Below are 24,530 nucleotides of genomic sequence, written 5' to 3'. Positions count from 1 at the left end.
TAAGTCCCGGGCAAATGGTGGACTCTAGAACCTTTGCCCCGACTTGACTTCTCCAGAACAGCGTCTGTTCTTCTGTCACGTGTCACTTTTCCATGTGAACCCTGAGTTACAAACAGAAAATTTCAGACCTTTATGGGAAGTCCTGACCTGTACCTTTTCTTTCTCATTTCCTCAGTTATTTGTAGGTTGACCTTTTGTTTTGGGTGCTTTTTCTCTCTCCTCTCCTTAAAAAAAGTATCCCGGCCGGGCGCGGTGGCTCAAGCCTGTAATCCTAGCACTTTGGGAGGCCGAGACAGGCGGATCACGAGGTCAGGAGATCGAGACCATCCTGGCTAACCCGGTGAAACCCCGTCTCTACTAAAAAAATACAAAAAACTAGCCGGGCGAGGTGGCGGGCGCCTGTAAGTCCCAGCTACTCGGGAGGCTGAGGCAGGAGAATGGCGTGAACCCGGGAGGCGGAGCTTGCAGTGAGCTGAGATCCGGCCACTGCACTCCAGCCTGGGCGACAGAGTGAGACTCCGTCTCAAAAAAAAAAAAAAAAAAAAAGTATCCCTTTTTGCTTCTTGTCAAAAATCTTTATTTCGGTCCCTGACTATTTGCATCTCTGTTAATTAAGCATGGCTAATTTGATATGTAGATGGGATGGGGAGGGTTAAGGGTTAGATGAAAAGAGGTTTACTCCCTGCCTCCCCCGGATGGTGGGCAGGGGTGCGCCACAGACCTGCAAGACTGAACAGCTGCACACGGCTGACGGCAAACCCAATGCCAGGGGCAACCTCCTCTCTGCCTCACTGGTTTTGTCTCCTTGGGGATATTGGTAGTGTCATCCTGTTTCACAGACTGGACCCTCTGTGAAGGGCTGAAAAAATAAAATATAAAGGCCAGTTCTCTGTGCTCTTTTCTTACATTCTTGTAGTGTATATATTGGGAAATCCACGGGTGAACCCGTACACTGTAGAATAGAACACAAGTGTCCAAGACTCTCCCTTGGTGCATTTACAATATGCAAATTCCAATTCCAATTAGATTGAAACCTCTATTTAGCAGAGTGGTTTTGTGAAATAAATAACTTTTGAAGAAGGAGGCCTACTATATAAAATAAATATATATTTTTCCTTCAGTTGGCTGCACAGTGCTTCCTGCGTTCCCAGCCCTTGCCCGAAATGCTGATTCTGAAGCATCTTTGGACTCTTTACGGAAGAGATGCTTCTCCTTCACTTCCTGGCACAGGGATTTCATCCTTGATTTACAGTGCTCAGCTTGTTAGCGCCGGTGAAGGGGAGAGTTGGTGTGAAGGTCGTTATGTCCGTTTTGTCCTCTTGGAGAGAAAGTGAGGGGGTGTATTTCTTTCTGTGTGCTTGTTGTGGTAGTGGTGGAGTTCGAGAGGCCCCCGCTTCTGTCAAAAGGAGTCAAGCCAAACTCCCGTCCTCTCTTCTACATCCTCTGTACTACATGTTGCCCAACAGGGGGTGAACGATTTCAAAAATGGAATTCAGAATTTCAGGAAGAGTAGCACACCACCGAGTAGACAGCCTCCCCCAACACCCCCCCTTTTCACGTTCTCCCCTCCTCAGCCCAGCCATGACAAACTGACAGATAATTAACAGATCAGGCCCTCCTATTAGGCGTGCCCCATGCTGGAAGCTGCTCTGGCTTTATGCAGTCCTTTAGCAGCTCTGTATGTGTGGGTGGTGCCGCACTAAGTGGCCATAGCAGAGGGCAGGGAGTGCTTTGGGAAAAGCAAACAGAATGCTCTTTGGAAGAGAGAGTGCTTAAGAGGGAGAGAAGGGGCAGTAAGGTGCCTGGCTTGAAAGCACCTGGTGAAAAGACTTGGACTTTCAGGGTTGTGATCCGGAATACCACCGCCCGTCTCAGGGAATGTGCGCTGGGTTATAATAGGATGCCTGATTACAAAGAACAGTTTGAAGGCCGCTTCCCAGGCCAGGCTGTGCATTAGGTGCACTCATCCTTCGCTGTAACACTGTGCTGGACTTGTAGAATTGGAAGTGGGCAGCCTGTTGTGTTTCAGCTTTGGCATTAAGTATTTCTACACAGACACTGCGCTGTGTGGCTTTCTTTCAGCTACCTAACTTTTCTTTCCCCAGTGGAAAGAAGAATTCATTGTGAGAATATTCATTTCTACTTACCAGTGAGTTTTATAAACTGCTTTTCTTTGTTTTGGGGGACAGGGGCTTGCTGTGCTGCTCAGGCTGGAGTGCAGTGTGCAAACACAGTTTACTGCAGCCTTGACCTTCAGGCTGAAGTGATCCTCCTGCCTCGACCTCCATGTAGTTGGGACCATAGATGTGTGCCACCACACCCAGCTTGTTTGAAATTTTTGTTGTTGTTGAGCAGAAGTGGTGAGAGTAAAATAAAAATAAATAAATAATTTTTTTGGTAGCGATGTGGGGGTCTCACTTCCCTGGGTCTCAAATTCCTGGGCTCAAGCGATCCTCTTGCCTCAGTCTCCCGCAGTGCTGGGATTACAGGCATGAGCTGTTGTGTCTGGCCTTCTTCTTTTTTTTTTTTTTTGTTTTTTAACTAGAGACAAGGTCTCACTCTGTCACCCCAAGCTGGGGTGCAGTGGTGCGGTCATAGCTTACTGCAACCTCGACCTTCTGAGCTCAACCAGTCATCCTACCCCAGCCTCCCAAGTAGCTAGAATCACAGGCATATGCCAACCTGCCCAGCTAATTTTTTAATTTTTTGAAGAGACAGGATTTCACTGTGTTGTCTAGGCTGGTCTCAAACTCTTGGCCTCAAGCGATCCTCCCACCTTGGCCTCCCAGAGTGCTGGATTACACTCATGAGCCACCATGGCTGGCCCTGAAAACTACTTTTCTACTTCCCTATGGTGGCCACCTTTCTCATCTTCATGATTTGAAATATTAACATACAGATAAATATAGCAACATGTAGGGGCTACACAGGCTCAGGTCCTTGGGCCTGGCATGTTGGAGCAGAAAGAAACACCTAATTGCATCAAAACCACTCTTAAGTTCATGTATGTGGAGCCCATCAAGCTGAAAGCATCCAGACAGCATCTGCTGTTATCAAATCACTCGTGAATCCAGCTAATTAAAATAGAGCTTCATTTTTCTGAACCATTGTTTGGCAGGAATTCGAAACGGGTCTAACCCAATTTCTGCGTGTTTATGAGCCTTTATTATATCAGAGGTACTTTTCTGTAAATGTACAGGGCAGCGTTAAATGAATTGATCCACACAGTATCACTGTAGACGCACTATGGACTTGCTAATGATTTCTCTTCCAGCTTTCTGGTTTCCAGACATACCCTTGAAAGCTTTATCTTCTCTTTTTCTTTTTTTTTTTTTAAACATTTTAAACTTTCCTTTTACTTTTTAATCTTCTTTTTTCTTTGGAAATAGGAAAAATATCCCCTTAAAGAAGTTTTCTTTTCCATTTCTCTTTTTCTTTTTCTTCGTCTCTTCCTGTTTTTGCTTTTCTCCTAGTAGATAAGATTTGTCTTTTCTCTCTTTATTTCTTACTGTTTTCTATTCTCTCCTTTTCTTTTTCTCTCTTATCTTTTCTCCCTTTTATACTTTCTCCCATTCCTTTTCTCTAATCTTCTCTTTCTCCTTTTTCTCTTCTATCTCCTCCCATTTTCCCTAATAAAATGTTCTTATACCTTTGTCTCCACACGCAGATACTGACTAGGGCAGACGGGGGTGCCTGTGGAGGCAGAGCTATCTGGCTGCTCTAAGATGATGTCAGCCGATTTTGCTTCTCTGAATTTGCTTTCATGCTTTATTTTAGGTTTTAAAAAGATTTTTCAAACCACATCTACTCTGCTTTATAGTCTACTTTGAAGATGAAAAGTGTTATATAAATGCTAACTAATTATTCCTTATAACACTTTGTGAGTCTCTAAGCAGTATTAGTTCCATTTTACAGATGAGGAAGCAGAAACAGGAAAGGTAAGTAGCTCTGAAAGTTACTGAAGAAGTTGGTGACTGAGTTAGAATTAAACCTGGCTCATCTTTGGCTTTGCTTTTTGATTACCACCTTATGGGTGTTGACTTTTTTCCCCTAAGAATCATACATATTTAAGGTGAGGTTGAGTGAATACCATCCCCTTGGCCCCTTCTCATTATATACTTTTAACCTTCTGAAGTTTCATTTGTAGTCTTCAGATGTTAAATGAATTTCTAGGTAATTCCTGGGAAAGAAGGATTCTGAACCACTTGTGGGCTGGTAAAAACCCTGTCTATTACAGTCTCAAAGCAGAATGCTCACTTTCTCTTTCCAACACTTCCAGTAAGTGGGCCCACGTCACACGCACTGGCCCCAGTGATCGTAGCGTTGTAGGAAGCGCTGCCATATTTGATTGAATTTAGCCATTCTGGAATGACGTGTTCATGAAGTCGGCTCTTGCATTACTGTGGCCTTTATTATTGCTAATGCATTCTGACATTACAGGTGTAGCCTTGGCTCTTCCAGAAAGGGCAAGGCTGCTTTTACCAAACGAAAGAGCAGAATTTATGAAACTGTTACACAGTGAGGACAGTGTTCACCTTTAGTTACTAAGCACAGTAAGGGAAATAAATGCTTTTATAGAAAAGATAGCCAGCGACAGCAGTCTATCCTGATTCCTCACCCAGCATTGTTTCAAAAACTGGATCAGTTGATATTGTTCCCAGACAGAGAATGAGGACCAATGGATAGAAGGTTCAGGAAAGTAGATTTCAACTCAGTTTAAAGAGGCACTCCTGAAAAATGAGCTGACAGTGTCTTAAGGGAGTAGTTTCCCCGCTCATTATGAGCATTCAAGAGGAGGCTTCCTGATCATTTGTCAGGGTTGTTGAAGAGGGGAGTCCCTAGGTCATGGGTGGGACCAGATGGCTCAAGATCTCTTTTGGCTTCTTTCCTTGTCTCAGATTACTACAGCAAAAACAGCATCTTTCCTGGTTCTATTTTACTTTACAAGTGACTGGTGTACTGTGAGGACCTGTGAATGCTCAGTACCTATTCATTATTTAATCTCTGGCTTCCTGCTTCTTAATCTAACATGAATCAAAGCTGTTCTTGTTCAATTCAGGAACGCCACCATCTCTGGCACCTCCTAGAATGAGGCATTCTGGATAGCCACGTTTTCTGGGTGGTCATCAAGAGCCATTTGAAAGCAGAACAAAACAACACTTTAAAACTTTTGGGTGGGAATTATGTAAAATGGATTACATACTTTCTTGCTTTATTAAGCTGAATATCTGGAATATAATTTAATCCTGATGACTCAGTATTGTCATTTTAGATAAACATGTTTATATGGTGTTATAAGCATAGCTCTGCTTTCAAAACCTGTTGAAATACAGATATGTTGTATATTTGCCCCTGCTTGAAATGACTCCACCGATTCTAAATGACCCCAAACTAATAAGCTTTTTGAATTTTTTTTGTTTGCTCTTCATGGATGTTTCTCTCTTGACATTTGCTGTTAGGTTTTTTTTGCCGTCACGTCTTTGTTCTGTGTCTCTATACTAGCTGGCTCCTTCCTCCGTTCTCATTTGCAGCTTTTATCTTCTATGATTTGGATACCAGATAACTAAGCTTGTATATAAAATAAATAGTAGTGTGAAGAAAGCTTCGCTACGTATGAAATATATAGAATTTGTAATATCTTTTTTGGCTGCCCTGATTTCTTCTGCTATTCCCTGTCTCCTCCTTCTCTGTTGGTTTTCTCCTTTTTTTGAATTGAGTGTGAGCTTGGAGAGATAAAATCTGGAAAGACTGGGTCGTGTCCTTGACCTAAGCCCGTATCTCTGGCCCAGGTATCAGCGGCTGCCTCATGGAATCAACTTAGAAATTATAAAATGGCACAGCTAGGGGGTCCTGAAAGTCATCTGTTTAACCCCTTATTTTATAGCAATGAAGGAATCTGAGGCACTGAGCGGGGACATGAGAGGCCAGGTTCATGACAGTATTTGTGTAAGGTAAAAAAAAAAAAATCTTTTTTTTTTTTTTTTTTTTTTTTTTTGAGACGGAGTCTGGCTCTGTTGCCCAGGCTGGAGTGCAGTGGCCGGATCTCAGCTCACTGCAAGCCCCGCCTCCCGGGTTCACGCCATTCTCCTGCCTCAGCCTCCCGAGTAGCTGGGAGTACAGGCGCCCGCCACCTCGCCCGGCTAATTTTTTTTTTTTTTTGTATTTTAGTAGAGACGGGGTTTCACCATGTTAGCCAGGATGGTCTCGATCTCCTGACCTCGTGATCCACCCGTCTCGGCCTCCCAAAGTGCTGGGATTACAGGCTTGAGCCACCGCGCCCGGCCAAAAAAAAAAATCTTGTAGGAAAATTCTCTGCTGGCTTATCAGCAAGTTCAGAATTAAAGTACATAAACCAAAAAAGGCTTCTGTTTGTGGCAGCATTTGGCTGTGTTTGCACTCAAGACTGTTATCGATATTCTAGGAGAAGCTTTAATCCTTTCATTCAAACTTACAAGAAATGCTGTTTCCTTTTAGTTAAAAAAAAAAAAGAAAAGTCCAAGAGAGCATTTGATTTGAGGAACCAAAAGTCTAGAAAATGTATCCGGGAGTCCTCGTCAATTTGGGGCATAATGAAATATAAAAAATACTCAATAAAAGCTCCTTTATTACTTTAACTGTTTAAATGTGGAGTTTTTAGCCATCAGGTTAATGTTTTGGTATCATTTTTTTATTTGATTGTGAGCACTTTTCCAGGTAGCTCTGCCACTCGAGCGCTAATCAGATTCCCACAGATAAATGGTGCTAGCTGCAGCCTGACATCACTGCGTTTTGCTTCAACATTATTTTATTTTATTTGGTTTTCCTGTAAAAGTTAATAACTCCATGTCCATGTGTTTAAACTGGCAAGAAGAGAGAGAGAAAGGACAGTGAGCAGAAAAGGATGAGGGATATTTCAGGAAGCTTGTGTAAAATTCAGGAAATTTAGGGATTTTTGTAATTTCCAGGTATCTTATCTTGTGAATAGTATGTGAAGAATCAAGAAGGTTACAAAGCAAGATGGTAATTCATAATCCTTCAGATAACAAAAAGTGAACTTCTCTGTTTCTCAGACAGAGCTGGGAAAAATTTGAAAGGAGTTACCGTTGATTTAAAGGAGGAAGATGCTCAGTAAACTGATTTGCTTAATGGTGAGAAGTGTGTAAATTTTGTGTTAATCATAAGTAAATTACATGCTCATCTGGCATCTCCTAGATGACCAAGATGGGGAAGATCATCAGATGTAGGGCATAAAGACCCTCCTTTTCATCTTCTCATTATTAGTAGGACAGTAGCTCTTGGCCAAGATGGCTCTGGTACTCAGTAGGCCTTTGTGGAATCATTTGTTTTGTTGATTGATTGATTGATTTTTAGAGACAGGGTCTCACTCTGTCACCCAGGCTAGAGTGAAGTGGCACAATCATAGCTCAGTGTAACCTCAAACTCCTGAGCTCAAGCCATCCTCCTACCTAGCCTCCCAAGTAGCTGGAGCGCCACTACACCCAGCTATTTAAAAAAAAATTGTTTTCTTTTGAAATAATGGAGTCTTGCTATGTTGCCCAGGCTGGTCCCGAACTCCTGGCCTCAAGCCATCCCGCCTCCCAAAGTGCTGAATTATAGGTGTGGGCCACCATGCCCAGCCGGGATCATTTATTTTTTAAAGTGTGTGTTTGTTTCTTGGTAGCTGTGCTGGCTAATAATCGGGATGTTTATGGTATTTAGTGAAAGGTTGCTGATGGTTCAAAGCCATTAGGACTACCTTTGGGTTCTTCTCATGTGCGATGGATTTCCTTACTGAGCTGAAAATTTCTAAATTAGGGTTTATTAGAGAAGGCAACTGGACTGATATCTCTTGATTCAGTTTCTCTTCCAAACTTGTACCTTGATACCAAAGACAGTCTGTGGGTACAAATCTGACGATGGCTGTGATAATCAATTTCACAGCCCTTATGTCATTACCTCTGAAAGATGTGTAAAAAAAAAAAAAAAAAAAGACATTTTCCTCGTCTGCATCAGCAGTATAGCTTGTATTGCTTTTCTGTGTTTCACACTTTGTGTTGGTATGTTACTTCTGAAGTCGTCTACAAGGGTGAGACCTGTGTTAGATACCACTCTTTTAGAAATTGGAACCTGACCACCAACTTGACCCCGTGGAGAGCCCATTCCTGGCCACTCTCTGGGGCTGGTGTGCTTGTGAGGAAGGTGACTTTCCTCTGACAGTAGCTGATTGTATATGACTATTTGAATAGTAAGTTTCCAATCCTTGTCATTCTACTGTCAATTGGAAGATTTTTTTTTCATTGAAATGGAGTGTCACTCTGTTACCTAGGCTGGAGTGCAATGGCGTGGTCTCAGCTCACTGCAACCTCCGCCTCCTGGGTTCAAGTGATTCTCCCGTCTCAGCTTCCCGAGTAGCTGGGACTACAGGCACGTGCTACCATACCTGGCTAATTTTTGTATTTTTAGTAGAGACAGAGTTTCACTAAGTTGGTCAGGCTGGTCTTGAACTCCTGACCTCGTGATCCACCCGCCTTGGTCCCCCAGAGTGTTGGGATTTTGGTGTGAGCCTCTGCGCCTGGCTGATTTTTTTTTTCTTTCTTTTTTTTTTTTTGAGACAGAGTCTCGCTCTGTCTTCCAGGCTGGAGTGCAGTGGCATGATCTCGGCTCACTGCAGCCTCTACCTCCCAGGTTCAAGCGATTCTCCTGTCTCAGCCTCCCTAGTAGCTGGGACTGCAGGCGCATGCTGCCATGCCCAGCTAATTTTTTGTATTTTAGTAGAGACGGGCTTTCACCGTGTTAGCCAGGATGGTCTCGATCTCCTGCCTCAGCCTCCCAAAGTGCTGGGATTACAGGTGTGAGCCACCGCGCCTGGCTGATTTTTTTTTTTTTTTTTTTTGGAGACAGAGTCTTGCTCTGTTGCCCAGGCTGGAGTGCAGTGGCACAATAGCTCACTGCAGCCTCCACCTCCTGGGTTCAAGTAATTCTCCTGCCTTAGCCTCCCAAGTAACTGGGATTACAGGCGTGAACCATCACGCCCAGCTAAGTTTTGTATTTTTAGTAGAGACGGGGTTTCGCTATGTTGGTCAGGCTGGTCTCAAACTGCTGATCTCAGGTCATCTGCCCACCTTGGCCTCCCGAAGTGCAATTTGAAGATTTTTAAGTCTGCCAGTTTACTGCATTATGAATTACACTTTTGGAACCCATACTTTAATTTTTTTGTTTAGGCCATAAAAGAATCTAAGGTAATACAGGTTGAGTATTCTTGATCCCAAATGCTTCGGACCAAAAGTGTTGGATTTTGGATTTTTTCAGATTTTGAATATGTGCATAATACTTACTGGTTGAGCATCTCTAATCTGAAAATCCCAAATCCGAAATGCTCTAGTGAGCGTTTCCTTTGAGCATGAAATTTGACCGTCATATTGGCACTCAAAAAGTTTTGGATTTTGGAGCATTTTGGATTTTGGATTTTCAGATTAGGGATGCTCAGCCTGTAGCAGGATCTAGGACTTAGTGGCATCCTATTAGTAGCAGAGCTTAATTGTTTACCTCCTCCTGTTTTCTGGTGGGTCTAAAGAAAATTCTTAGGCTGGGCACGGTGGCCCACACCTGTAATCCCAGCATTCTGGGAGGCTGAGGAGGGCAGATCACTTGAGGTCAGGAGTTTAAGACCCTCCTGGCCACCATGGTGAAACCTTGTCTCTACTAAAAATAGAAAAATTAGCCAAACGTGGTGGCGTGTGCCTGCAATCCCAGCTACTCAGGAGGCTGAGACAGGAGAATCGCTTGAACCCAGGAGGCAGAGGTTGCAGTGCTGAGATGGAGCCACTTTACTCCAGCCTGGGTGACAGAGCAAGACTCCGTCTCAAAAAAAAGAGAGAAAATTTGTAGGCTGGGCGTGGTGGCTCACTCCTGTAATCCCAGCACTTTGGGAGGCCGTAGTGGGCAGATCATGAAGTCAGGAGATTGAGACCATCCTGGCCAACATGGTAAAACCCCGTCTCTACTGAAAATACAAAAATTAGCCGGGTGTGGTGGTGTGCGCCTGTAGTCCTAGCTACTTGGGAGGCTAAGGCACAAGAATCACTTAAACCCGAAACGTGGAAGTTGCAGTGAGCCGAGGTCATGCACTGCACTCCAGCCTGATAACGAGCGAGACTCTGTCTCAAAAAAAAAAATAAAGAAGATTTGTTTCTTGCTATCTTCTGAATTTGAACTCATTCTAGGCTATGATTAGTTCTTTTTTTGGTATTCAAATTTATTTTTTAGCATTAGGTCATTCTCTAATTTTCTTATGGGGTGTTTGGTAGAATTGCCTTTTATTTATTTATTTATTTATTTGTTTGTTTGTTTGTTTTTTTGTTTCCAAGATGGAGTCTCACTCTGTCACCCAGGCTGGAGTGCAGTGGTGCAATCTTGGTTTACTGCAACCTCTGCCTCCCAGGTTCAAGTAATTCTTGTGCCTCAGCCACCCTAGTAGCTGAAACTGTGTACCACCACACCTGGCTAATTTTTGTATTTTTTTAGTAGAGATGGGGTTTCGCTATGTTGGCCAGGCTCCTCTCAAACTCCTGGCCTCAATTGATCCACTCGCCTCAGCCTCCCAAAGTGTTGGGATTACAAGCATGAGCCACTGCACTTGGCCTAGAAGTGCCTTTTAAAGACTCTTTGAAGGTTTTAGTTTTATGCAGTGTGTAGGCTGATGGTAAACAGAATTTCTTGGTCCAGAGCTTATCTTCCTTGGAATTCAGGAGCCCATCTTCTTGCCCTTAGATCAGGTGGCCCTAAGGCCGTGAGAGGGGATCCTGCCTTACACCACCTGGGGGTCACCTATTCAGTAGCTGACCCCCAGTGATGCCTTAATGTTTGAGGTTGCCATTATCCATGACACAACCTTTTTTCGTCTCCTTCCTAATCATCCCGCAGTTTAATAGTGCATGACTAGAGAGCTTCACCAATCTCTATCTGGCCGAACTTCAAAAGAAGTGGAAACTGAAGCAGGGTTTCATCTGCTGAACATCTGAAGCTACTGGAGGTTGGGAGAAATACCTTTCAGAAAGCATGAAATTCAACCAGTGGTGGAGAGAAAGAGACTAGGAAATAGAGGCAGTGGTATCATTAGGGAGGTGCTGGGGACTGTGTGCCACATATTTTTAGTGTTGGAGTCACCCGCCACCGTCACTGTGTGAGCTCACAGTTCTCTCAGGGAGCATCTTGGACACTGAGTCATTACATTCCTTTAGAGTGATTTAACTCAACAGCTTGACACCTTCATTAATTTTACAACACGAAGCCTGGGTGCTCTCTGCTTCCTCTTTAACAGTGCAGGGAAATTAGAGGAATATTGAAAATATAAAACCAGGGGATACTGGAAGAAGGAGCAGTCAAGGAGCTGTTGAAAGACAATCATGTTAAGAAATTGAACTACTTGTCTTTCCTTGGTATCTCTTGGGATCAAGCACCAAGCTCTTGCCACTCGTCTCTGGCACATAAACCTTTTATTTCCATTCCTGGCACTCTGGCCAAACCTCCAACTTGCAGCCAGCTCGTTTGCCTTCTCTGCTGAGGTCACTGCTACCGTGATCCGTGTATAATGGCATTTTCCTCCTCTTTTCAGTATGAAGGCTATTACAGTTTCTTCTCTAAACAGGACTTCAAACAATTTGCTGCCAGTTGCATTTCAAAGCCAAGGAAAAGGCAAATGTCATCCTTTTTTTCTTCCCTCTTTGGGTAACTGCTTTGTTGGTTGCATCAAAAATTAGAGGGGTTGCTATCTAAATCCAGGTGGGGATGCGTGGGGACAAGGCATTTAAATTTGCTTTTCTTTCTCCCTGAAGGAGAAAAACCCTTTTCCTTCTCAACCTTTCCTAAAAAGGAACTTTGATCTTCCCAACCCAGAAGCAAGGGTTTCATTTCTTCCAGGCCAGCGTGTGCTCCACAGCTCCTTCTGTGGCATAGTGACCGTCGCCCGCTGCATCAGCAGCTCTGCTTTTCAAGCGGTGCTCCTCCACTGCACCAGCGCCCTTTGGGCTGGAAGTTGGCACCCAGAGTCCTCGGCTGGACACGAACACCTCTCCAAAGTCACCCTTACGTCCCTAAGATCACTGTCCCTTGACATTAAATAGTGTGTGGTGGTTTAAGATGCGTTTTATTTCAATATACATTTCTGGAAGAACTACTTTAATCAAATAACAAAACAATGACATTCTGGCAAGCAGTTCATGCAATATTTTTAACTAAGGCCAAGGGGAAAAAAAATAAATGGCAGAGATATTTCACTTTGAAAGGTAGTTTTTGCGCCTGTGAAGTTGCCACTTTTCATAAAGGCTTTTACTACATATATCAATGAGTTTTAAGAGAGACTAGGGTCAATAATGCATGCTTTAGAATTCCCTAAATACAGATTTACACAATAGCCTTAAAGTATATTATGTTCTATCATGTCAGCTCCTGTGCACTTCTACCAGCGGAATTTTCTTTCTTTAATGTGAAAAACAAAAGGACAGAGGAAAGTAAAGTAAAACAAAGGAAATTAGGGCCCACAAGCTTAATTAGTATAGGGTTGTAACCCAAGTCAACAATGGGAAGGACACAGTGACAAAACCCCGGAAATTCCAAGTCGAGAGGCTCTTTCCTTTAACTCTTTGAGTGCCAGGGCACTTGCTAGGCAGCTCCTTACCCAGGTGCAGGAGGCTACCTGAGTATAACTCACTGTCTTTATTGTTGAACTTCCTGGCTTTTGTTGACTTTCCCTTCTCCTTTCCTCCCTTAATGTACATGCAACATACCTTTGTGTGTGTGTTAATTATAGATAAATGGGCTAAAAGTACGTCTTGGTTTTGTAACCCTCAGAGAAGGGGAAAGAGTACAAAAAAAATTCCTGTCACTGTCATCTGTTCATTTTTAATGAGCAATTTTTAAAAATTGAAAATAAAAGAGGAAAATGAATAGGTGTTGAACCAGCCCGTGATATGTAAATGCCAACTAGTAATTACCTAAAACCTCAATTTTCATTCTGTTTCATCTTGCAAAACATTTCATTTTCCCTGAGTGAAAACACTTAATTTGGGCTCTGCGAGTTAGCGGAGCGGCCGCTCCGGCCTGCGCCTCCGCCGGCTCCGGCTAGGGGGCACTTTGGCTCTGCGCTTCTCCCGCCTGCGGGCTCGTCCACCTCAAGGTTATTCCCCTCTTGCCATTCCAGTGGTTTTGCTCCGAGTGTGCAGGCCCCTCCCCCCACTCCCACTAGTCTGGTTTCGGGGAGCCTGTTCCTCCTTGTCCTTGCAGAGGCGCGTATTGAATTTTGGCTGACCGAGCCTTCCTCTGCATATTAACTTTCCCCTCTTACCTGGCTGTTGGGCCCTTGGCTTCCCTGAGTTGCAGTCACACTCTGAGAGCAGCTTTCTGGAAGCTTTCTTTCTCCCTTTGAGGTTGCACACAGAACTGCCTCTAGTTTTTGTTTATTCCTGCTGCTTTTTTAGTCTCCTTTTTCATTTTGGCAGCTGGGGCAATCTCCTGGATTGAAACTCACACACATTTGCCCTCCCGCCACACTGAGAATGACCGTTCCGACACTTCCTTTCTTTTGCATACTCATAGATTTTTCTACTCTGGTTTAGGATATGTCACCTTTTGGATATGTTCGTGGAATGTGGCTTGTGGTTGCTGCTGCTTCCTTCCCTCCCCAGCCTGTTCCCTAGCTAGAAAGAGAGCATGTAGACTTGAGAAAGAACAGGGAGCCCGGCATTGTGAATGGTAGATCAGAGAGGAGCCTGCATGTAGAAAACCAGAATTATGTTGTCCTAGGACCCTGGATCTGAGAGTGCTCTGCCTGGAATCTCAAGGAACACGGCCTCTTTAGTGAGATATATAGCTTCATAATTAGCCCGTTGCATTTTTTCACGAGTGCTAGCATCAGCGTTCTACGATGTGTTTCTCTGATTAACAGCTGCTTTGCAACTATTTCCTTGCGCTGCCGATGACCATATTTGTCAAGGAACTCCTGACAGAGCACTGATTTCTTACTAAAATGCAGCATTTCTGTTTGAAGAGGGTTCTCTCATTCTTGGCAGTGCCTGGCTTTTTAAGTCAGTCCTTGTTAAAACTCAGGTTGGCTTTGGTCTAACGCTTGTTAACAGGATTCTGGGTATCTGCTTTCGAGTATGAACGCAGGTACCTTTCACAGGCAATTTAATCTTCTGAGCAGCGCACATGGAACAGTGCGGTGCTGGAATGGGGTTTGGGGCCCGTAGGTTATATTGGTCATTTTCTTTTGCCCTCTAGTTGTGATCTCTCTGGATTAAAAGGACTTGGCTTTGGTTGTTAGTGTCATTAATTTTGGAATATTTTTAATATTTTAAGATGGCTAATGAATGCTCACATTTTAGGAGATAGATGTGTATGTAGTACACAGGAGTGCTGGAATTGGTGGCATTCCAAATAAGTGTCACTGGAGACAATGCATCAGGTTTACATGTCAGGTGCAAAGTGCTAAGGCTCCCTCAAACCCCAGGTTCATTATTAGGCAGGCTCTGTCCTCCTGTCCCCCTCGTGCAGAAAATAAAGTGTGTATTCTGACGATTACAACATGCAGGTCTTTTGTAGGAGAGTGGAAAACACATAGGAAGCATCTCTTTGGTGAGGACTGTCAGGAACTTCAATTCTTCTCACAAGGGATTACTTACCCTACACAATGCATTTAACAGCACATAGTTCATAGTAGATAACCCCTGAGTATACTGTATTCCATTGATTTATACAGTTACAAATCCTGCTCTCTCAAATACAAATCTCTCTCAATTGGCCAGTCATCTTAGATCTAAAGGTGTTTTTCAACCTGAAGTCCCCTCACCCCCAGCTTTTTCCCAAGTTGCTGGCAGTGACTCTGGTGTAACCACTGTCATGAGACTGCAAAGACAAGAATTTACTCCTCTTCCTTGCACCTCAGTTTTATCTCTAACTTTAAGTGACACATAGTGAAAATTATGAAATTGCCCTAAAATTGTGGAGTTGGTGGTGGCAGGGTTGTTTTATTTTGCTTTGGGTGGAGAAGGGTACAGAAGGTAGGGTCAGAGGAATGGGTAGGGGGAGAAACTTTGGTCTGTTTTCTTCAGAGTTTGTCTTCTTTGTTTTGATTAAACTAGCTATTGGTAATTCGAGGTGCACTCATTAAGAACTCAGTGCAAGAGGAAGGGAAAGGAACGCTGATTCCATATTTATCACAGGCTCACCAGCAAGCAGCTTCGACGGCGGCATCAGCAGCTTAGCGCCAGAATTCTCCCTGGCTTGCTGCACTCCCACAACATGTGCAATAAAGTTCCTGTCTCCGTTTTACATCTTTGACATTGAGGCGGAAGATTTGGCCTGAATTTATGTAATTTAGTTGGGCACAAATATAACCCATGAATAGTCACATTCATCTTCTAATTAGAAAATCAAACGATAATACAGGACAGGCTGCAGGCACCCCATCATTGAATCCAACAACAGCGTGTTGTGTGTGTTGGGCCTCTGCAGAGGAAAGTCAGTTGAATTGCTTCATGAAATTAATGAAAAGTGCCCAACAATAGGTGGGTGAAAGGCACAAACCGAGCGCCCTGTCAGTTATTTAGTGTGTGAAGATGTTAGCATTATGGGTAAAGAGTTTTGCAAAATCTTCTCCCATTGATATATGAATCATGGGGCTATAAAATTCTAGATTGGACAGGTCCTTCCCCCCATTTTGTAGTGCCAGTTCCTCGTGGGGAGGGAGGAGAAGAGTCAAGAGTAGCTGAAGAAATAATTAGTGAAAGGAGGAGAGAGGTTTTCATATGTTCACACTTACATGTAGCCGCTTATCAGGGTATCTTTCTTATTCAGCACATTAGGTTGGGGCTATTTGGGTGCTTTATATTTTTGCATCTAGGGTAGTGATGTCGATGCTGTTAAATATGTGATTTGCCTGTCGCCTGCATTTTCAGACAAAGATCAAGAGGAACATAAACAAGCCCCAAATATACTTTATGTAGGTGTTTGGCAGTATTATTTTATATGACTTGAAATTAGTGAATGGAAACTTTAAAAGAAATTGTTCATATTTTTGCAAGTTTGAAGTGTGCCGGGACTTTGTCAAATTCCCGTTAAAATAAATACGTCAATTTCATCTCCCTTCCAAATTCATTTATCTTGCTTTTTTAAAAGGTGTTTTCTACTTTACCTGATGTATAAATTGGATTCGCTCGTTTATGCTGTTCTTTGCTATATCCCCCACGTTCTTCTTAAATGAATTACTAATGACAGAGCACTCCATCATTCCCTCTCTGCAGCCACTTTAAGGAAAGCATGGTGATCTAAACCTTTTAACCTATTAAAGATGATTTTTCCCAATTGAATCAGACCCACCACAGGTGTAATAACTAATCATTTAAACTACACCTGCTATTATGTATTTTTAAGCCATTATGCGTGTTGGATAGATGATAATTCATGTTTATTGCATTGTCCGATGGATCCGTTTTGCCTACACTAGGCTGATTAATGTATTTAAAGAAATAAGAGATGCAATTTTTTTAAAAAAATTGATGGAATGCGCCAAGCACTGCATTGAGTGCACCATTAAACCCATCAGAACTTTGCTCTCTGACCAGAAATGCATATACTAAGGACTATATTTAAAAAGCAAGGTGAAACCTGTGTGTTCCAGTGGTGGGATTCTGTTTTCTTTCTCTGTCATGGAAATTTTTGGAAGGATGAAGGAAAGGTTTCTGTTTCTATGGGTAAATGATAGGAGCTGTACTATTAGCATCTTCTGCTTAAGACCTGTTCATCCACATTTCTGCTGACACCTGGTACACGTATCACACACAGCATGCAGACTACCGCATGATACGAATACTGTAATTTTCTTGTGTGTTGAAGGTGTATTTTTTTCCTCCAGGTGAAGAAAAACTATCCCCATGCCATCTGAGCTGTGCAGACTGGCACTGACCCTGGGTGCCAGTGCCTGGGTACCTGTTTATTCTCTTTCCAGAGCAGGGGTCTCACTTCCTTTGGTTTTTCTCCTTGTCTCTCGTTTCTCCTCTCTCCTTTTCTCCCTCTTTTCTGTTATAGCTCCTTGTGTACTGTTGCCGCCTTCTCCCGGCCTTTCCCACCTCTACCCATCCCCTTTTCTTTTTTCCTCTTCTTTTTTCCTTCTTCCCTTCTCCCATCTCTTCATTAAGACACATCAGTGTTGTAGATGTTTGTTAGATTTCTCTTGATTTTGGTGTGACGATCTGGTTGAGGGGCTTAGGGGGTGAGTATGCCGTTTGGGGGCTCTAGAATCTCGAGCATTGATTTTTCTTTAGTCCAGAACTGGTCCATTACCGCGGTTCATGATGGTGGTTAGTACTATTTGCAGCGTTGGAGGACAGATGATAACCTGTGCGGAGCTGGGCTTGGCTCTCAAGGGACACTAGTATGTCCTGTTGGTGACAGGCCCAGATCTGAAAAGTCAAGATACTGAATTCATCCTTTAGGGGGAATGTCTAGGGTAAGCCTCCCACAGAGGAGTTACAGGGAAAATGAATACAGGTTTTTCCCTAGCTTTTTTTCTTTGGTTTACCCTCATATCTTTTGTTTCCCAAAAGTCTGTCTGGTGTCAGGATTACTTTCATATAAAATATGGGGAAGGAGATGATTTGTAACTTGTATTTCACTTACAATCACAGCACTTTCTGTTTGACTGCTTCCCTTAGTTTGAAGGATCTTAGAAAACTTCCTTACATCTAGCCTTAGAAATTTTTTCTTTTAACAACTTATGAGTGAACTGTAGGGCCTGTTGACTTTATCTGTAACATGAGACCATATTATTCCTTTGGTTTTGATGAGGCAAATAATAGCAGTCATTTAAAACAGCCCCTTTCATACCTGGGGCAGGTGGGCGTTTCCCATCCCTAGGTCTGGTGTCTGGGGTGGAAAGTAGACAAGCCAGGCATAAACACACACTTCGTGTGTGCTGAGTGATGCGAAGGTTCATACCTGCAGTGGTGCCCCTTCCATCCCCTGCCTGGCTTATGTGGAGATAGGAAGATTTCATTAAATAATATTCATTACCAGAGGCAGGTAGACAATCTGTCAATCTGTCAGCTTTTAGCCATGAAACTCCAAACTTTGCCCTTTGAAGTCTCTTCAGAACTTAGCTCCAGTGCAGAAGGGGGGCCAGTGTGAATGGCGGTGGGCGTTGTCTCCAACATAATCCCTTCCAGCCGGGACGCCCTCAGCACTTTGCCAGGCTCTGGAGACAGCGTGGTCTCTGTCCTTCAGTTGCTTGCAGTGTAGTTGGGAGGCAGGCTGAACATTAGAGGACGGTATAATTATGTCTTCAATTATATGGTACACAGTACAGGCACTGAAGAATTGAAGAGAATAGGGAGATCAGAGATGGCTTGCTTATTGAGGCAAGGCTTCGAGGAATCAGAACAGACTATAAAAGGGCTGTGCTGATAGAGAGCGTGTGTGTGTGTGTGTGTGTGTGTGTGTGTACGTGCGCATGGGCTAACGTTTAGACAGGTGGAGGCAGGAAAGGGAGGCCTTCCAGAAAGACAGCATACAGGGCACAAGGGCAGTGACATGGGTGCGCATGGCCACACCTGCCGGGGAGTGTGAGGAATCAGCTCGAATGGAGATCAGGAGGAACAGGAAGGATCATCGCAGGCCTGAAGCTCGGCAGAAGGATTAGATTTGACAGACTCAGATACAGGAAGCCAGTGAAGACAGGGAAACAACATCGCCTTTCATTTAGGTAGATTTTAAGTTTAAGAAATAACTGGTTATAAATTTGACCACACTAGTATGCTTGTCTCTGTGGAGCTGGGAAAAACTCCTAGGATTTTTAATCTTGAAATCCAGACTATTGAAGTGAAGTTTACTCCCGTTTTCTCTCTCTCACCAGATTGCCACGGCAGTGAAGTTTCTACAGAATTCCCGGGTCCGCCAGAGCCCACTTGCAACCAGGAGAGCATTCCTAAAGAAGAAAGGTACAGGTTCCACAGGGCTGTGCAGCGCGGCCTGCAGAGGGACTGGGGCTGGGGCAGATGCAAGGCAGGTGCTGAGCTGCCAGGACCTCCTAGAACTGCCCACTCAACGGGCCAGTGGAGCTGAGGCGAGCCCCCCAGTGGGGCACGCAGGTTTCTTTCCTGACAGTGGAGCAGCAAGATGACACGATTTGGGTAATTAAGCACAGAGGACTCAGTCCAGTCCATCATGGCAAAGGCAGTATTCAGTAGCAGAGTCGGCCCATTGGATGAGACTGTGGAGGACTTCTGCTTTTTGGTCTGCTCTGTGTCAGTGACCCTGGCTGTAGGATGACTAGCTTAGGTTAGGAGTTCAGCTGCTTCAATAGAGAATGAGGAAGAAAGAAATGAAGGGCGAGGGAAATGAGATGACTAACAAGGTCAGGTTAAAGTCAAGCTTGGGGTCAGTCCGATTTACAGATTGGAGCGGTAAATTAGTGGTTTTATGGTATTTCTGTAAGCAGGGATAAAATGGACCCTGACAAATTCAATATTGTCTGAAGAGACAAATCTATTCTGGTTCTGTTGGAATTTAGGGTATTTTTCTTTTTTGTAAAATGAAACAACAAAGAAACCTAACTTTTCAATTTTTTATACATGTAATTTTCTAGAAATCTAGGAAGTAATTTAAACGTCCTCATATACCGTAAGGGGCAAAAGTGAGCTTTCTTCCTCACAAAGCAACTCTTTTTCCTTAAGGAGCTGAAATGCCAGCCTCGAAATTCTGGGTTTTGAGCTTTCAGTCATTTTTGGCTGGAATGGGTGGGTAATATTTTCTGGGTCTGCTCTGTGATGTCCCACTGAAGGGATGCAGCAGGAACCGTTGGTCCCTTCACGCGATTGTGTCCCGGGGCTGCACTAACAGGGTTTGGGCAGAAGAAGCCCAAACATTTCACCGCAGGCGGCTGCTTCGCGGCAGCCCCCAGGCTGGGTCCCTGAGACAGAGTTGGTAAGAAGCGCTGCGAGGCTGCTGGCTGGCTGCATTGTGCCAGCCCCCCCATCATTAGGAGATTATTAAAATTTGGAGTGTGTTGGCTGGCCTCGCCACTCCGCAAGCATCATGCCATAAAAGAGTTTTTCCTTGAAATATGTGTACCTATGGGGAGTAATTAATCATAAAAGCTTAGGGATTTCAGCTCTCTCATCAAAGCACTGAAGCTGGGGAAAGCTGAGCCTAAAAGCTGAGCTGATTACCCGGGGTAACCTGAGACAAAATCTATGGTTGCCGAGAGATCCTTAGCTCCAGTATATTGTGCAATATTATAACTGCCTGATCTTCTCTTCCACCGACAATGACCAGTTAGTCCTCATTTTCTCTCAAACGCAGCTGGGTTAGAATTTCATTTGCAGAAGGTATTTAGAGCAATTTAGAGACAAATGTCTCTGGTGTTTGCTCGGCACTTCCCCACCGCAGGCTTTGCTGAGCAGTTTTAGTATCAGGAGCTCCATCTAATCTGTTTAATTTTAATAAATCCCTGACTGGGAGAGGGAGCGAAAAAAAAAGAGAGAGAAACTCTGGACCAAATAATACTTCTTTTGAGTTACTTGGCTAATAATTACTGTAGAGAGAAAACTGTTTTGTGCAATTATGATTTGTTGCTCCTTTAGGAAAAAAAATCCAACTGATCGATTCATCCAAGAGTCATTGTATATGCTATGCCCTATCCCCGGACTCCCATCAGGAATTTAGCAGAGAACCGAACAGACAAAATCCCTGCCCTCGCAGAGCTTAAATTCTAGTGGAGAGAAGGCGGACAATTAACAAATGGGAAAATGAATAGGTTGGATGTCAGATGCCGAGCGCCATGGGTAGTGATGAATGAAGCAGGGAGCCGGGGTGAGGAACGCCAGGATTGGTGTGGGCTGGACTGCGATCTTAAACAACATGAATGTCAGAGTGTCTCTGAGAGGGTGGCACGTGAGCAAGGACCTGAAGTGACTGTTTATTGGTACGGTGGACATAATTCCTTCTTGACCCCTAATTTGGGTTAGAGTTTTTAGAATTTTAGGCATCTGGCACCTTGAGATGCTATCCTGCCCTTCGTCCTCTAAAGAGAACCACATGAGTTTATCCTGTACTTAAACCCGGAATCTCTGAGGTTAATCACCCATCTCCATTATCCTCTAAAATGCTGCTTCAGTCAGTAATTATCCATTTCCGAGTTGAATCCCAATGGAGTAGGTTCTGGCAGGACCTTTTCTGGGCAGAGAATTCCAAGGTTTGATTGGTGTCTGGGGAAGAAAAGCCCCTTCGCAGATTTAAACTTCACTTTTCAAATTTCGGGCTGTTCCAGGGTCAGGTTTCTGCACTCAGCATGGCCTGGCACCATCTCCAATGGGGATGAGGGTGAAAATCTACCGGCTCCCTGACAGTAGTTGCGAAAGGAAAGCAAGTTCGCTCGCTGGCCGTCTGCAGCAGGAGGGGCCTGGGTTCCGGCATCCCTGCTTTTGGACTCCCCGCAGGAGCCTTGCAGTGCTGGGCTTGGAGCACTGGCTCTGGGAGGGCTCTCAGCTCCTGGAGTCTTGGCTTTTCCTAGCAATGTCACTTCAGGGAATTGCAGTGGAGCACTGACTTGAATTATAATCTTGACTTTCTTTTTTTTAATAAACATCTCTTTCCTGAAAAGGCAAATCCAATTTTGTTTTTCTTTTAATATTATTTAATATTTAATATAGAAATTGAGGTCCCTGTAGTGCATGTCAGTTCAGTGGAAAATGAGGGTTACTTTAGGCGCATCAGCTGAGTTTGTTTCATTGTGAAACCGCAGCCTGCAGCAGGGGCTGCATCCTGCCCGTGTTACCGACGGGTTAAGTGTTGTGCTCTCTGACTTCTGGTGGGGTGCTGGGTGAGGGTGAGTGGGGAATGAGTGGGATAGGGATGGGAGAGCATTGGTTTGCAAAGGTCTTTCCTGTTTGTTTTTTGTTTTGAGATCTCTTTTGGATGCTTTAAAGTCTGAACATGGAGCCATTAATGAGAAACATGAAGTTATTAGAATCATTTATCATTTTCTTTGAAGTTTGTACTGCCATTTTGTGTAATTTACAGCATTTCTTCCTTTTATCGGGAATATTTTGGATGAAAGAGAAAAGCAGCTGCTCACCTTTAGAGTATTAGAATAAATGTTTTTGTTTTCCTTCCAACCACTTGATTCTGCAGATGACACATCAACTGCAGAGTCAGCCACACATGAAGATAATTGGACTGTGTGTGGGGTTTAAGCCCTCATAGAACCAGTCTATATATAGAAGCAGTTCTTGCCAGGCAGGCATCATATTTGGGGCTTTAAGTAGGCTGCAATCCAGGAGGTTAGAGTAACGTAAAAACAGCAGTAGAATCAGTCCAGAAAGTTAGAGGCTTGGAAATTGTCGTCAATAGACTTGTGTTGATTTGACACCCTATCCAACCACAAAATGTAGGAGGCAATCTGCTTCCAAACATGTTTGGCAGGCTGAGGATGAGGTGGGTAATAGTGATGCTTGTTTGTGAGGGGGGTGGGGTGGGGGAGGGGGATAGAGTTATCTTTTAACTTACTCTAAGGTATCTGTTGCAAAGCAAGCTTCTAGGAAAGACAAACATCATATATTTTTCTGTATCACCCTGCATAGTGGGGCCTGGGTGGTGTTGGCTAACACTTACCGTGTCCTTCTCAAGTGTCTAAGTAAAGGGCTTTTTCCTCCCTCATCCAATAAATGGTCCTGGTTGGGGTAGGAAACTAAACAAATAAAACACACCACCACACACTTTCTCACACACTTTCTCATTCCAAAAGGTGAAACTAGATCTTATCCTTCTACTGTTCCTGGAAGCAGAAACCCCAGTAGCAAAACCGCGTCCTTGCTGGAAATGAACTTGAAGAAACCTGATGGTCCCAACCTTGGTAGTGGGCTAGAGGTGAAGGGCTTCACTGTAGAGTATTTCAAGGGGGAGTAAATTCTTACACAGATTTCAATTTAACTCTCTTTTATTACTTTTCTTTTTTTATCATTTACGTCCATTTCATGAAGTAGTTTGCATGTCCTTGAATGGAATCTCGTTACCATGAAAGCTTTTTTAGCATTGATTTCATAACAGTCTTAATTTAATAGCTCCGTCATTACTGAGAAGCTCTGGGAGTGGGGCCCTGGCTTTCCAGGTCACTGACCTTTTAATTACAAACCTTGTTCTGATGGCCAGGTTATCGACTGGACAGCTCCCAGCTTGTGCCCCCAGGATGAAAACGAAAATAACTGTGTTTCCTCCCCCATCTCCAGGAAAAAAAAAATTGTAACCTCTTGTGTTTCTAAAATTAATTTTCTCCTTCAGCTTTACTTTATAATTAATTCTTTAATGTGTCTTAGTGAAGCCAGAAGTCTTTTCACAAAGCTTTTCTTCCTAGAGCTTGGGTCCAGCAGATAGCTTGCGGGGAGGGCACAGAGATCTTGCCAGCTCCCACCCCTTGCTTGCGTGTGGCCCATTTCCTCATCCTCAGAAACTCCTGCAGCTGAGCTGGAAGGAATAGAATTGGCTCTGTGAGGGGCTGTCTGGCCCTTCTGATTTTTTTGTTAACGAGACATAGATTGTGGCATCAAGATTTAGATTCATTCCTCTATTTGTTGGAGTCATTGAAGCCGGTATATCCTGGACATTTTTTAAAGCGGTCCCCATTCTGCGAAAAGATGGGAGTTGAATGTCTTATTGTTTCTTACCTTTGTGTTCGTTGTAGACGACCAGAGGAAACAAATGCCCTACACGGATTCGACTCAGTCATGAGTGTGAACCAAACAGGCCGATCTGGGTTCTCTCACTGACTGACGAGGAAGAGAAATAAGAGAGAACAGTGGGCAAAATGGAGGGTGACAACCAAGGGTGCTGGTTTGCCCAGGATTGCCCTGAGTTCAACCCTGAAGTTCCCATGTTGTGGTCAGCCCTGTGGTCCTAGACAAACAGGTCACCCTAGCGGTAAAAACCTTTCTCGGGAGTGAGAGCTACCAAGGGAGACAAAACGAGCTTGGTTTTGGAACCTGGTGGAAGAAGGCAAATTGAGAAGAGTCCACTGGCAGTGAGTCCCGGAGAGGCCCGCCTGCAGCAGCGTGGCATCTTCCGCACCCATTCCTGCTTTCTCCGGTAGCCCTGCCCTAGCGTGGGTCCAGTGCAGAGCCTCTGGGGGCGGGGCCGTGCCCTGCAGGTGAGCGAGGAGCTGCTCGTGCGGAGCAGGCAGGGCTGTGTGGCAGCCGCACTTGTTCCTGAGGATGATTGAGCATCTCCATCCATCTGTTGTGAACGGACCGTCTTCCTTCCCTGCCAGTCTTGCACCTGCATATTCGTCACCTGCTGTTCTGGCCCAGCCTATTCATCACACCGACTGGTCCCCCACATCAATTTTCCTGCTCCCCTTGTTATCCAAACTTGTCTTGAACTGCACAGATTTTTCTCGGCATCCAGGATGAGACCTACAGCAGCTAGGCCAGCTGAATGTTGTAGAAACAGAGATGCCCTGGCTTCCCTATTCAGAGCGGGAGCTGATAGCACTTGCCCCAAGAAGGCTG

At 44.1% G+C, this 24,530-nt stretch overlaps 1 protein-coding gene across 1 annotated transcript in view; it reads left to right on the top strand.

The window, feature by feature from the left end:
• PEX14 (peroxisomal biogenesis factor 14) overlaps positions 1–24,530 on the top strand; it is a 157,483-nt gene that overhangs the window by 44,794 nt on the left and 88,159 nt on the right. The window contains exon 3 of the mRNA XM_007980588.3: positions 18,884–18,968. Coding sequence (XP_007978779.1) covers positions 18,884–18,968 — 85 coding nt within the window. The remainder of the gene's footprint in view (positions 1–18,883; positions 18,969–24,530) is intronic.

The sequence above is a fragment of the Chlorocebus sabaeus genome, chromosome 20 (assembly GCF_047675955.1).
Source record: "Chlorocebus sabaeus isolate Y175 chromosome 20, mChlSab1.0.hap1, whole genome shotgun sequence".
Classification (NCBI taxonomy): Eukaryota; Metazoa; Chordata; class Mammalia; order Primates; family Cercopithecidae; genus Chlorocebus; species Chlorocebus sabaeus.
The sequence above is the reverse complement of the archived record's forward strand: the minus strand, read 5'-3'. Positions and strand labels throughout refer to the sequence as shown.